Source organism: Meles meles, chromosome 7 (assembly GCF_922984935.1).
Source record: "Meles meles chromosome 7, mMelMel3.1 paternal haplotype, whole genome shotgun sequence".
In the NCBI taxonomy this organism is placed as follows: Eukaryota; Metazoa; Chordata; class Mammalia; order Carnivora; family Mustelidae; genus Meles; species Meles meles.
Genome location: NC_060072.1, coordinates 139,432,100 through 139,445,706, shown reverse-complemented (window position 1 = coordinate 139,445,706; position 13,607 = coordinate 139,432,100). Strand labels below are relative to the sequence as shown.

The window sequence follows — 13,607 nt, the reverse complement described above, 5'->3', positions numbered from 1 at the left end:
GAATTAGTTTGTGTTTTGAAATTATCTAAATAACCAAATAATTACTCCAGGCCAGCTTATGGCCAGATATATGATTCTGTGGTGTATATGGATGTGCAAAACTCCTAGTGAGATCTAGAAAGAGTTCGGATTTTAGTTTTTTACAAGTTGGAACTTGAAAAGATAATGCCTGGGACTTGAAAGTGTATCTCTCTCTCTCTCTATCTATCTGTATGTATATGCATATGTATATGTATATTTTTAAAATATTTTGTGTATTTATGTATTTGAGAGAGAGAGTGAGTGAGTGGGAGGGAGAGGGAGAATCTGAAGCAGACCCCAGTCTGAGCACAGAGCTCAACTGAACCATTGCGGGACCCTGAAACTCTTATATTTGGATTGTGAAGTAGATTTACAAGGAGCATTGGGATTATAATAAAAATTGTAATAATATAATGGTATTAGTGGTATTATTACCACTGGTTTAGTGGTGTTTTGTTTATTTTTTAAATGATTTTATTTATTTATTTGAGAGAGAGAGAGAGAGAGAGAGAGCATGAGCGGGGAGAGGGGCAGAGGGCGAGGGAGAAGCAGGCTCCCCAGTATCATATGGGGCTAGATCCCGGAAATGCCCAGGCACCCCCGGTTTAGTGGTGTTTTCAACAGGTAAAAACTATTTCGGATCGTTAAAATAGTATGCCTCGGGTATCTTTGTGGCAGCCGTACTTGTAGAAGCGTAAGTGTAAGGTAATGATGACCTTTTCTAAGGTGTCACACTGTGGAAGGAGGTAAGAAGGGCCTGATCTCTTAGCACAAGGAGGTGCTCCACAGCGCTGCAAGCACCGTGTTTGAGTCAAAAGATAGGGTAGCATCCAGGTTCTGTCACTCGGTAGCTGTGGGATCCCAGAAAAACTTGTTTAACCTGTTTGAATGTCACAGACCTCATTTATAAAAATGGTTCTAATACCTACCTCTCAGGTATGTGTAATGAACAAATGTGAAAACACTTTGTAAACTGTTAAGGGCGCTGTAGAAATACAAGACAAAAATGATCACAGCAGTATTTAGTGGTTTACTAAATATCGAGGACACTTTTTTGAAATGTGAAGATTTTTGAAGGGCAATAAAATAAATGGCAGTAGTGTCAAAAGAAGAGGAAAGTTAGAATGGGCAGGTGGGTTTCTAGTTTGGGGTGTGTTAAATTTCAGTGACATTGTGTGGTATACAGTTGACCCTTGAACAAGATGGGTTTGAATTGTTTGTCCACTTACACTCAGATTTTTTTTGATACAGGACAGTACTGTTAATGTATTTTCTCTTCCTTATGATTTTCTTAATCATATTGATTAAACATTTTCTTTAGTTTATATTGTAGGAATAGAGTATATAATATATAGGACATACAAAATGTGTTAATTGACTTTACGTTATTGGTAAGGTCAGCTTTAGGTTATAATTTACTCTGACCTTCCGTGCTCAGTTTACAGAGTCAATGGTCAAATGAGGATTAAGAAATAGATTAGATCTAGAGATCTAATGATCTCTACTCTAGAGATCTAAGGTCCTCTATTTAAATATTTTGGTTTTTAATATACACTTTTGCTATATTTTTTTAAATATTTTATTTATTTATTTGACAGAGAGAGGTCACAAGTAGGCAGAGAGGCAGACAGAGAGAGAAGGAGAAACAGGCTCCCCACTGAGCAGAGAGCCCGATGCGGGGCTCGATCCCAGGACCCTGGGATCATGACCTGAGCCGAAGGCAGAGGTTTAAACCACTGAGCCACCCAGGCGCCCCCACTTTTGCTATTTTTAAGTATAATTGCTTTTGAAGTAGGAAGTTCAATAGGAGATTAGTAAAGTTTTTGGGGAATCCAAAGTTAGATGTGGAGTTTGGACTGCATGGCTATCAATGCCCTTAAGCCTTGCATTGTGCAAGGGTTCGATACCTAGTATGGTGACTTGGTACTTGAGACCTTTTCAGTGAGCTTGTTGTTATTATTTTTTAGAGAAAAAGAGAGAGAGCATGTGAGAGGGGTGGGGAGGGGCAGAAGAAGAGGGACAGAGAGATTCCCAAGTAGGCTTCATGCTCAGCGTGGAGCCCAACATGGGGCTTAATCTCCCAACCCTGAGATCATGAACTGAACTGAAATCAACAGTCAGTTGCTTAACTGACTGAGCCATATAGGCGCCCCCTCTGTGACATTATTTTAAGTTTTTTGACCTTAAATACATTTGTTATTGAATACCAGCTATGTACCAGGCTGTACAAGTTGAGGGGTTAGGCTGTAGTGGTAGGAGCAGAAAAATAAGGAAACAACAACCCACTGTAAGTCACTGTTAGTGGTTCATATAAAGAAAATGGAAATGTTAGGTTAGGGAATATTGGGAGAGTTTGTAGTTAGGATGGGGATGAGAATGCGAATGGAATTTTGTTGGTCAGAAATGATCTCTCTGAGTGTGGCAAGAGCTGCCCAGTGAAGGATGAGAAGGACCAGCTGTTTGAAGGTCTTGGAGACCTTCTAGACTTTCTAGACAGAGAGAACCGTGGATCACACCTGTTCATCATTTCACTCTAATGTCTTGGAATGACCAGGAGGCAGGAAGATCCACCCCATTGTCATAGCCACTGGTATTATTGTTGTTTGTAGAAAAGAAAATGTTTATACTAAAATAAGTGCCTGGTACCTTTTAGGTAATTAATAAATACATATTCTTCTTATTCCCTTATGAAAGCTTATTATACTTTTTGGAGAGTTTCATACCTATATCTAAAATTTTTTGCTATTATTTAAACATAATTCCAAGAAAAGTGTTTCTTCCTCCTTTGCCATTGCATCTAACCATCATCCTGTCAATAAAGTTTCCAAGCCTTTGTTTATCCAAATGAAGCAGCAGTAACCACACTGTACTCTTTATAGTCAACATGACCTACTCCAAGGTTTCTTATGTCAGGTGTCCTATTTTAACATGGAAAAAGGTTCTGCTGTTAGGAACAGTTTAAATTTGTAGGAAATACACTTATTAAAGAATTTATTTAAATGCATATTTTTAATGTCCTTTTATTTTGGGGGGGGAATGCAAAGGAGAGTTAGGTGTTTTTGTTAGTTCCTGTTGAAATGTACATATAAGTCAGTGTTCTGTCCAAGAAAATATTTACTCTGGCATTTGATGTTCAGTTTACAGTCAGTGGCCAAATGAAGGTTAAACGTTCCACTTAATTTAGAAAGCATATATGAAGTTTTTAAATGTTTCAGTTTCCAGTACATGCTTTTTTATTTGTGAGTCTGATTACTATCAAAGTAGAAAATTCAGATATTTTCTTAGAAAAGGATTAGGAAATCTTTATACAACTCATTTTTGTTGTCCATTTTAACAGAGTAATTCTGAGAGTCTTCCAAAGAAATACACTGATCATTTATCAGGAAATGCAGATCAGAAAGGGACAAGTACATTAAATGAACAACTAGAAGGTAAGAATTGGATTTTATTAGAAAGTCACTTGATAAAATATTGATGTAAAATGGGAATACTGATATATTTAAATATCCAAAGAAAATCACCTATTGAATAGATAGGAGAAAGACTGAAAAGGAGATAAGTTGAAGTCTTATCAGGTGTCAGGAACAGGTGAAACCGAGGGTGCCACGAAGGAGCTAAATCAGTGGTTCCATTTCAAGATACTCTAAGACCAAAGGAACGTCAGGAAATAAGTGGAAACGATCGAAAGAGTGACTGATGAGAAAGTCAGAGAATATAGGGAGTAAATGAAGGACAATAAGCAGCTCTTAGAGTGGAAGGTGGTAAAATAAAGAAATTCTTTTATTTTTTTAATTTTCTTTTTAAAATTTTTATTAACATATAATGTATTAGTAGCTGCAGAGGTACAGGTCTGTGAATCTCCAGGTGTACACATACCCTCCCCAATGTCCATAACCCCACCAAAATAATTCTCTTAAATGAGGAGCCGACTATTTGAAATGCAGGAATAATATCAGGTGAGCTTCTGGTACCAAAACCTGTCAGAGTAGGATACCAAAATTTTCCTGCTCTTACTGCTTTCCTTATGGTTGGGAAGACATTCAGGACTGCCATGGCTGATGATGCAGAGCTATGTTCTCGTCAGCGATGAGTGTGTGTATCTTAATGGCATAAAAATGGTGGTACTTCATAAATAGTATCATTGAGTGCAAAGTAAGAGTATTGGAATGAAGAAGGGAGGAGGGCCAGTGCGGGGGAAATCAAGGAAACTTTAGCCGTGATAAAAAGTCCTTTCGAAAGCTTATGACTTTTTTTTTTTAAATATTTTATTTATTTGACAGAGAGAAATCACAAGCAGGCAGAGAGGCAGGCAGAGAGAGAGGAGGAAGCAGGCTCTCTGCGGAGCAGAGAGCCCGATGTGGGGCTCGATCCCAGGACCCTGAGATCATGACCTGAGCTGAAGGCAGAGGCTTTAACCCACTGAGCCACCCAGGCTCCCCAGCTTATGACTTTTAAGACATTTCAGTTTCGAAGAGTTGATAGTGACGAACGTGAGGCTTGCTTCTAGAGGGTTAAGTTAAGGTAAAGGAATGTGGTAGTAGACACAGTATGGACTAGTATTTCTCCAACTTTAGTAAATCATTGGAAACATTGCTAAAAATGCAGATTGTGAGCAGCAGGTCTGGGATTCGGCATTCTGACCTCTCAGGTGATGCCAATGTCTGTGGTCCCTATGTCATGTGCTCTGTAGCAAGGGATTTCTGTAGAGAAATCTGGAAGGGCCAGTGGATAGTTCAGGACACCATGGGATCAAGGAAAAGTATTTTTTTTTTTATTTGTGAGCATGTTTTTTAGCTAGAGGGGTGCGAGGAGATGCAGAAAGAGGTTATAGATGTGAGATATCAGTGCTAAATAAAGAGGAAAGAATTGGTGAGGATAAACCCTAATAAAAGGGGTATAAAAGCAGAGCAACAAGACCATAGATCCAGAAATAACTCTGTTTTAAGAATTTCTTTATTTATTTTAGGGAGAGAGAATTAGAGAGACAGTGAGTGATTAGGGGGATGGGCAAAGGCAGAGGCAGAGAGATGCCTCAAACAGGCTCACTTCTGAGTCTAGAGCCCAATGCGGAGCTCAATCCCAGGACCGTGCCATCATGACGTGAGCCAAAATCAACAGCCAGATGGCCCATCCACTACTCCAGCCAGGTGCCCCCTGAAATTACTTTGAAGAAGGGGGATAGTGACGGAACAAGGGAAAAAGAAAGGCACGTCAGCTGAGAATTTTTGGAGTTGAGGAGGAAACTCCAGAGAATTCACTTGAGATGGCTTGAGGGTTTTTGCACTAGAACAGATTCAATCACAGCTGCTCTACAGAGAATACTGAAAGCAGATGGAGTGCTAGACATGGGGTAAATCATAGCCATGTAATCATCCTCCTCAGATCTACTGGACATCAAAGATATATGTTAGATCGGTATTCATTATTTAAATGAGATACGGAAGCTATAGCTTTTTTTTTTTAATGTAGTAATTTATTGATACTATCGCTGATTCCAAAAACCCTTTAAAAACTGACCTTGTCTACCAAATCAAACTACTTTTGGAAACAAAAGAAATCATAGGGTTGGTTCCCTACATGCTAAAATTGTTAGTAAGTATGACATTGATTCTGAAATACAAAAGATTTTCAGTGCCTAAGTATTCTGAGGCAATTAAATAGAATTCTTCCATTTTGATATTCATATTTCCATATTGAAAGCTTATTGTACATTATTTCTTAGATGTGTTTTATATATCTTCTTGCATGAGTGGATCGAGAAACTAAGATGGCTAAACTAGAGGATACCAGAAATGTAGGCATACAAGTAGCCCACATGGGTATGGACAAAATGAGTACTTTTATTTTATTTTATTTTATTTATTTTTTTTAAAGATTTTATTTATTTATTTGACAGAGAGAGATCACAAGTAGGCAGAGAGGCATTCAGAGAGAGAATGAGAGGGAAGCAGGCTCCCCGTGGAGCAGAGAGCCCGATGCGGGACTCGATCCCAGGACCCTGAGATCATGACCTGAGCCGAAGGCAGCGGCCTAAACCACTGAGCCACCCAGGCGCCCAAAATGAGTACTTTTATTAACCATTATCCTACAAGTGTATATCCAAGCCAATCAATTCATAATGTTTCTCTGATGAAAACTCAACTATGCATTCAGTTGAGCTATCATTACAAACGTGGACTGCCTAAATTACAGGACAAAATGGAAGAACGTTGTTAATACTTGTAGTATAATGGTAAAAAGGATTCTGCTGTACTGCATTAAGGATGTGCTGTTGCATTCTGCCATTGGCTTTCATGTTTGTCCACTCAGGGTCATGATTTATTCCTCTCATTAAAAGTTGCTTCTCTCCCCATCAGTCAGCATGTTCACATTGGTATACGTGCAGTCTTCTATATTAGTTATGCTCCTTTGAAACATCATCTGACTTTTGAAATCCTAACTGCATGTTCTGTTGAGCTTATATTTTGTATTTTTCTTCAGTACTTATAATGGGTTCATATTTCTGTCTTGTCACTGTCCTAACCCACCTTCCTATCTCTAGAAACAGAAAATGAAAACCTAATGTAATCACAGCCAGGCATGAGGATTCATCTTAGTACTAACTGTATGAATATTTAGTTGGCTTTCATATGTACATATAATTAACTATATGTCCCTTTTGCATTTTAGACTCTCCAGGAAAATATTCTTTTTTGAAGGTAAAGCTTATATTTTTATTTTGAATTTTTAACTACAGATTGTATGAAATGTACATTACGTACTAATCATATTGTTTCAATACCTCTTCAGCCTACTGTCGAGGAGAAAGATTCTGTTCCTAAGAAAGGAGGAGAAATGGAGGAAAAACAAACATCCAAATCAGGTTTTTTTAAATAGAAATATAATAATGGAAAGAAGTATATTTAAATATTTGAAATGCTCACAGTCTTCTTCTGAATTATTATTTTTTTTGGCTAAGTTTAAGTGAAGGATTGTATATAAATAAGGTCAATGTTATTGCTGATAACCATGTTAGAACAAAAGATATTTACAAGCCTAAGAAAAAGAGCTTTTGAAAAATGTAAGCTTTAGCTCAATTCTTTTAAAAGGAAGAGCAGACTATTTGAAATGCAAGAATAATATCAAGTGAGTTTCTGGTACCAAAACCCGTCAGAGTAGTGTACCAAAAATTTCCCCCTCTTCCTGCTTTCCTCATGGTTGGGAAGACATTAAGGACTGACATGGCTGATTATTCAGAGCTATGTCCTAGTCAGCAATAAGTGTGTCTGTATTAATAGCTTATAAAATGGTGGTACTTCATAAATAGTATCATTGAGTGCAAAGTAAGGGAATTGGAAGGAACAAAAGAGCAGGGTCAGTTCAGGGGAATCAAGGAAGCTTTAGCCATGATTCAAAGTCCGTTAGAAAGTTTATGACTTTTAAGACATTTCCAGTTTTGAAGAATTGATAGTGACGAACGTGAGGCTTGCTTCTGGAAGGTGAAGTTAAGGTGAAGGATTGTGGCAGCAGACTCAGTATAGACCAGAATTTCTCCAATTTTACTGAATCATTGGAGACCTTGTTAAAAATGCACATTGTGAGGGACGCGTGGGTGACTCAATGTGTTAAGCGTCTGTCTTGTGCTCAGGTCATGATCTCACGATCCTGGGATTGAGCCCCATATCGGGTTCTCTACTCAGCAGGGAGCCTGCTTCCCCCTCTCTCTCTGCCTGCCTCTCTGCCCACTTGTGATCTCTCTTTGTCAAAGAAAGAAATAAAATCTTTGAAAAAATTAAAAAAAAAAAATGAACATTATGAGCAGCAGGTCTGGGATCCTGCATTCTGACCTGTCAGATGATGCGAATGTCAAAGGTCCTTGGGTCATGTGCTCCGTAGCAAGGGTGTACTTCCACACAGAGACATCTGGAAAGGCCACTGGATACTTCAAGACACCATAGGATCAAGGAAAACCCATTATTTTGTTTTTTATTGTGAGCATGTTTTTAGCTAGAGGGGCGCGTGGAGATGCAGAAAGAGAGGTTATAGATGTAAGATCCTAGTGCTAAATAAAGAGGAAAGAAGTGGTGGAGATAATCCCTAATAAAAAGGGTGTAAAAGCAGAGCAATCAAGACCATAGATCCACAAGTAAGTCTTTTATTAGGATTTATTTTCTTTATTTGTTTTAGGGAGCCAGAATGAGAGAGACAGTGAACGATCAGGGGGAGGGGCAAAGGCTAAGGGAGAGAGATTCCTCAAACAGGCTTACTTCTGAGCCTGGAGCTCGATGCAGGGTTCAATCTGAGGACCCTGCCCTCAAGACCTGAGTCAAAATCAAGAGCCGGATGCTGAATCCACTATTCCATCCAGGCACTCCCAGAAATTACTTTTTGAAGGGGCATAGTGAAGGGGGAATGAGGGAAAAGGGAAAGGCACCTTAGCTGGTAAATTTTGGAGTTGTGGAAGAAACTCCAGGAATTCACTTGAGATGGCTGGAGGGTATTTGCACTAGAACAGATTCAATCACAGCTGCTCCACGAAGAATACTGAAAGCAGATGGAGCGCTAGACATGGGGTCAATCATAGCCACGTATTCATCCTCCTCAGGTCTATTGGACATCAAAGATACAGGTTACGTCGGTATTCATTATTCAAATGAGATACGGAAGCTATGGCTTTTTTTTTTGGAAAGATATTTAATTTTTTGATACGATAGCTGTTTCCAAAAACCCTCGAAAGACTGATATGATCTACCAAATCAAACTACTTTTGGAAACTATAGAAATACGGGATTGGTTCCCTAAATGTTAAAATTTTTATTATCAGTAAGTGTGACACTAATTCTGAAATACATATTTTTTATTTTAATAAATAGAATCTTTTTTTAAAAAAGAATTAGGAGAAAATAATTTCTTTTAGGCTGTTTTTAGCATTCACTTGAGAGTGGGTGGCAGGATTATATTTAGAAGTTTGTGCCCAGTTAGGAATACTAGGTAGAGGTCTAAAGATTGCTTATTTAAAACACAGTTTCTTAGCTTTATTTTTATAGCTTTAAATTCACAAGTATTGGTCAAATTATATTCAATGTAACTAGAAAAAGCAACTACCCAAACCAAATATTAAAATATTTCCTACATTCTCTATGACTTCATTTTAGAGTTGGTTTTCCCAGCAATAATGGGAATCATTGATAATTTACTATATAGTACCATCTTCTCAACTATGTACGCATAGTCTATCTCCTTGTTTTATTATTTTTATTTTTTGTTTTAGAGAGCAAGAAAGTGGGGAGGGAGGGAGGGAAGCAGAAGGAGAGGGAGGGAGAGAGAACCCCAAGCAGCAGGCTTCACACTTAGCATAGGGTCTGATGTGGGGCTCGATCTCATGACCCTTAGATCATGACCTGAGCTGAAATCAAGAGTCAGACACTTACCACAATGAGCCACCCAGATGCCCTTTATTATTATTATTGTTGTTGTTGTTATTTAAAGATTTTATTTATTTGAGAGAGATTGAGAGAAAAAGTGGGAGGAGGGGCAGAGGGAGAAGCAGACTCCCCACTGACCTGGGAGCCTGATGCCGGAATCCATCCCAGGACCCTGGGATCATGACCTGAGCTGAAAGCAGCCGCTTAACTGACTGAGCCACCCAGGTGCCCCCCTTCATTAATTTTGATGAATAGGTGGAATATTGGTTTTAAGGTGTACTATATCATTTAAAAATAATATTCTCCTGATCTACTCCATCTATTGATTAACCATATCTAATGTGTGCTCTACTTAATGTACCAGTTAACTCAGTGCCTTTCGTCAGTCATATGATCAGGTTGGTACTAATAAATTGTACAGTATTTTTTTCACCCCTGTAGTTTTAAGTTCTTTCTTTACTTGTCAAATTAACACTATATTTTCAAAAGATTTTAAATTATCTCCTAGAGTAGTGAATGCAGACAATGAATTAAAAGTTATTTACCTCTGCAAGTGACTTGTTCCTGTTACTTCCTCATGAGCTTGGTGGATCCAAGAAGCAGGACTTTTAAAACAAAGTACTCACAGGCTCCTGTAACACAGGAAGACATGGAGCAGAAAAATTATAAAATAAATACGTGCAACTTAAAACAGTTCATGTAGAATAATTCCCACTTGATGCCTTTCATAAAGTAATGAGCAAAGTTGGTTGCTAGGGATCCAAGATTGTGTGTTTATTCATTTAATGTAGATTTGTTCGGTACCAGCCCTGATAATTTTATATCCTCAATATTTCTAGAACCATCTGTCAGTTCAGGTGTGCTTCATCTTTATTTTGCATCAGTGCCTTCTAATTCATCTCCCGTCTTTTGTTACAATGCCCCTCAAATTCATCCCTCTCCACAGCATTTAGAGTGATCTGTCTCAAATGCAAATATGATTGTGAACCATTGTTGAAAACATGTTTGTGTCCAGGTATCTTAAAATTACATACAAAGCTTTCATAATTTTGAATTCTGCTAAGCTCTCTAGCCCTTTCTATTTTCTGCCCTTTTCTCTGGCATTCTGAACTGCTCTTTGATTCCTATATTGTAGACAGATATTTATCCTGTTGTGTGTTTCTCTCCCTTGTCTTACAACAGGCTTCTATACTCCCCCCATTTTCTGCCCTCTAACCCCTTTGAATCCGGCTGACCTCAGTGTTGCTGTCTCAGTTCAGGCATTATCTCTACAAAATCCATTCCTGACACCTTTTATCTACATGCTTCTTTAAACCTGTGCCTAGCACTTACTGAGAACTCAGTAAATAATTACTGAGTAAAATAAAGATGATTTAAGAGATTGTCTTAACAGAGAGATGATTTAAGAGATTGTCCCATACAGGGGCCCCTGGGGGGCTCAGTCGGTTGAATGTCCAACACTTGATTTTGGCTCAGGTCATCATCTCAGAGTTGTGAGATCAAGCCCCATGTGGGCCTCAGTGCTGGGCGTGGAGCCTGGTCAAAATTCTCTCCCCCTCTTCTCCTCCCCCCCCTTAAAAAAAGAGAGAGAGAGAGGTTGTTCCATACAGTCTAGTAACAAAAGGAATATATATACATAAAGAAATAACTTACAGTTCTGGTGGTGAAGATGCACTAGAAAAATCTGTATAGTACTAATGTAGCCCCAAAGAAAGAGATCTGTTTATCTAGGGAAGGGTAGCCTTAATCAAGGATGACTTTACGTAGCAGTCTGTGTCCTACGAGATGTGAAGAAATTTGTCAAGTAGTGGAGGAAAACATTTTAGGAAGGTTTACATTCATCAGGGAAATACACCTGTAGGAAGGTTGTACACTGATAAAGGCATAAAAAATACTAGTAATTTTGGAAACCATGAGTAATGTTGTAGTTGAAGCTTAGGGTGTTGTTTAAGAGGTACTGTAACAAGGTAAAGAATAGTATGTTGTGATTTTATATCTTTCTGATGCATTTTAAAATTTTGCTTCTGATTGTTTTGTTCCTTGGTGTTAGGTGGATGAATTTGTGAGTGATTCTTTCAGATGTTTGTATGCTTTCAACCTAGTGACATTTAGTATTTCCCAAATGGTTTGTTGAAGTTTTTGATAATTAAAAGTATTTCTTAAAGTAAATATTCAGCTAAAGATTAAGTTTAATTTAAACTCTTAATTGATAAGATGTTGTTTTCTATTTTTATGAAGGTTATAGCTTTTATCTAACCATTCTAATTTGTCCATTTTAATTACACATATAGATTTTTCAGCAGAATTAGACTTAGAAATGACAACAGAAGAAGAGGAAGAAAGTCTTAGTGAAAGTGAAAATAAACACCTGCAGGTATATACAAATTTAAATTTCAATTTCCAATTTTATATTGTTTTCCCTGCTTTAAGAATGTAAAATAGTTCAATTGAAATTATCTTCTGAAGAGAACGTATTGAAGTTGATAGATTATAATTTAATATTTATATTAATTTATAATTTAATATTTAAATTAATTTATAAGTTAATATTTAATATTTTTGTAAAATTTTATAATGTTACCAAATTTAAAATATTGTTATAATTTATAGTAACTTATAGCTAAACTTTATCCTTGGAATTGGACCAAAAAAATTCCTGAATATTGCTTGCTTCTTCCATTTTTGTAAGTTTTTACATGCTGAAAAGGTAACATCAAATACTGAACTGTTTGTTTAAGCAGTTGAAATTATGAGCAGTACAACAATGATGACTACTGACCTAGATTCATGTAGAAGGAATGGTTCTTAGTGGTTCTTAATGTGCAGTTCTCAGTGGTTCAAAATGTGCACTTCTGTATTGCCAGTCACTAATGCCAAGACTAAAGATTTATTTTGCCTTGTGATCTCTGTGTAGTTGACTTCAGAGCGTAGGGGTCATAAAATCAACATAATTGCCTGTTGTAGAATCAAACCTTCCAGAATGGGACTTTTGTGTTTGGGTAATAAACTGACACTTTTTCAGTTATTTCATTTCCGTATAGGGAATCTGTAGATGTTATTAACATTTTTCTTATCCACTCTCGGTGGACGTTACAATAGCTGGATACAGGCAGATAATTTATAGTGATGTATGACACTATCATAGTATGTAATTTGCATTAAAATTTAGGAATTTATTTTTCTTTCTGATTGATGTTTATTGATTTTGGCTCCTAATAATAAGTTTGCCTGTTCTCTAGTTATTAATCTTTAAAAAAATCCTCAAATGCACTATTGGGGCTCACTGTTTAAGGTATGGTAAGATAAAATATTTTTAAGTTTGTAACATTGGAAATCATCTAATTCATTTTTTGGTAGCTGTAACATGTAATGAATTGTTTAGTTTAAAAAAACTGACAAAGTTAAGTTTATGGATTTGTGTTTTTCTTCTGTCTCAGGCTAGGGCAAGTTATTTTCGCTTCTTAGTTACAATCCAGTGACTTGGGAGCAGCTTAACATAGATTAAGAAATTTAACAGTTAAATTTTAATTATTTTCTAATTTTTTCTTTGTCCATACTTGATTACTTAAGGATAAAGTTATTTTACAAACACGTATGCTGACAGAAAGGACATCTGAAAATCAAATACAGCATTTTAACTTTCCATTTTTGTATCTATCAAAAATGGCTCAAGAACCCAAATGATTAAGGAATGTGATAGAAAGGATGATATATTTTTATATTCAGAACACCCCTCTGTTCAAAAGTGTGAGGACATGTAGACCAAACAAGACAAATTAGAGTGGAAAAATAAGTTAAAACTCATCACCAGAGAGTTAAAGCAGAAGTTTGGTGAAATTTGTGGAAAAAAAAACAAACACAAACAACAAAATTACTGCTTATCCTAAGGAAGAGTCACTAAATAGTCACTTTAAAGAAGGAGCAAACCTAATGGAAATACCTTCTAATTTGACAAATGATAGACTTGATTGTGAAAAAAGAGTTGCATCTGCAGTGCCTGTCTTTGTAGCATTTCAGGCATTACCTGAACAGAAAGAGTCTAGACCCGAAAATGTTGTTCTTTCCCATTCATCCTCAGATCATAGTTGCCAGTCATCTTCTGATCTTTCTTTAAGTGAAAATAAATCAGACTATGAAAATGATAACAAATCAGACTTTGAGCATATTTTTAACAAAAATGAG

The 13,607-nt window shown here is 37.0% G+C and overlaps 1 protein-coding gene across 1 annotated transcript in view; it reads left to right on the top strand.

The window, feature by feature from the left end:
- The window catches only part of LOC123946521 (ankyrin repeat domain-containing protein 26-like), a 180,633-nt gene that overhangs the window by 37,981 nt on the left and 129,045 nt on the right, over positions 1-13,607 (top strand). The window contains 7 exon segments of the mRNA XM_046011883.1: positions 3,359-3,452; positions 5,744-5,783; positions 5,785-5,840; positions 6,691-6,719; positions 6,811-6,876; positions 11,476-11,506; positions 11,717-11,799. Of these exon segments, the coding sequence (XP_045867839.1) occupies positions 3,359-3,452; positions 5,744-5,783; positions 5,785-5,840; positions 6,691-6,719; positions 6,811-6,876; positions 11,476-11,506; positions 11,717-11,799 (399 nt within the window).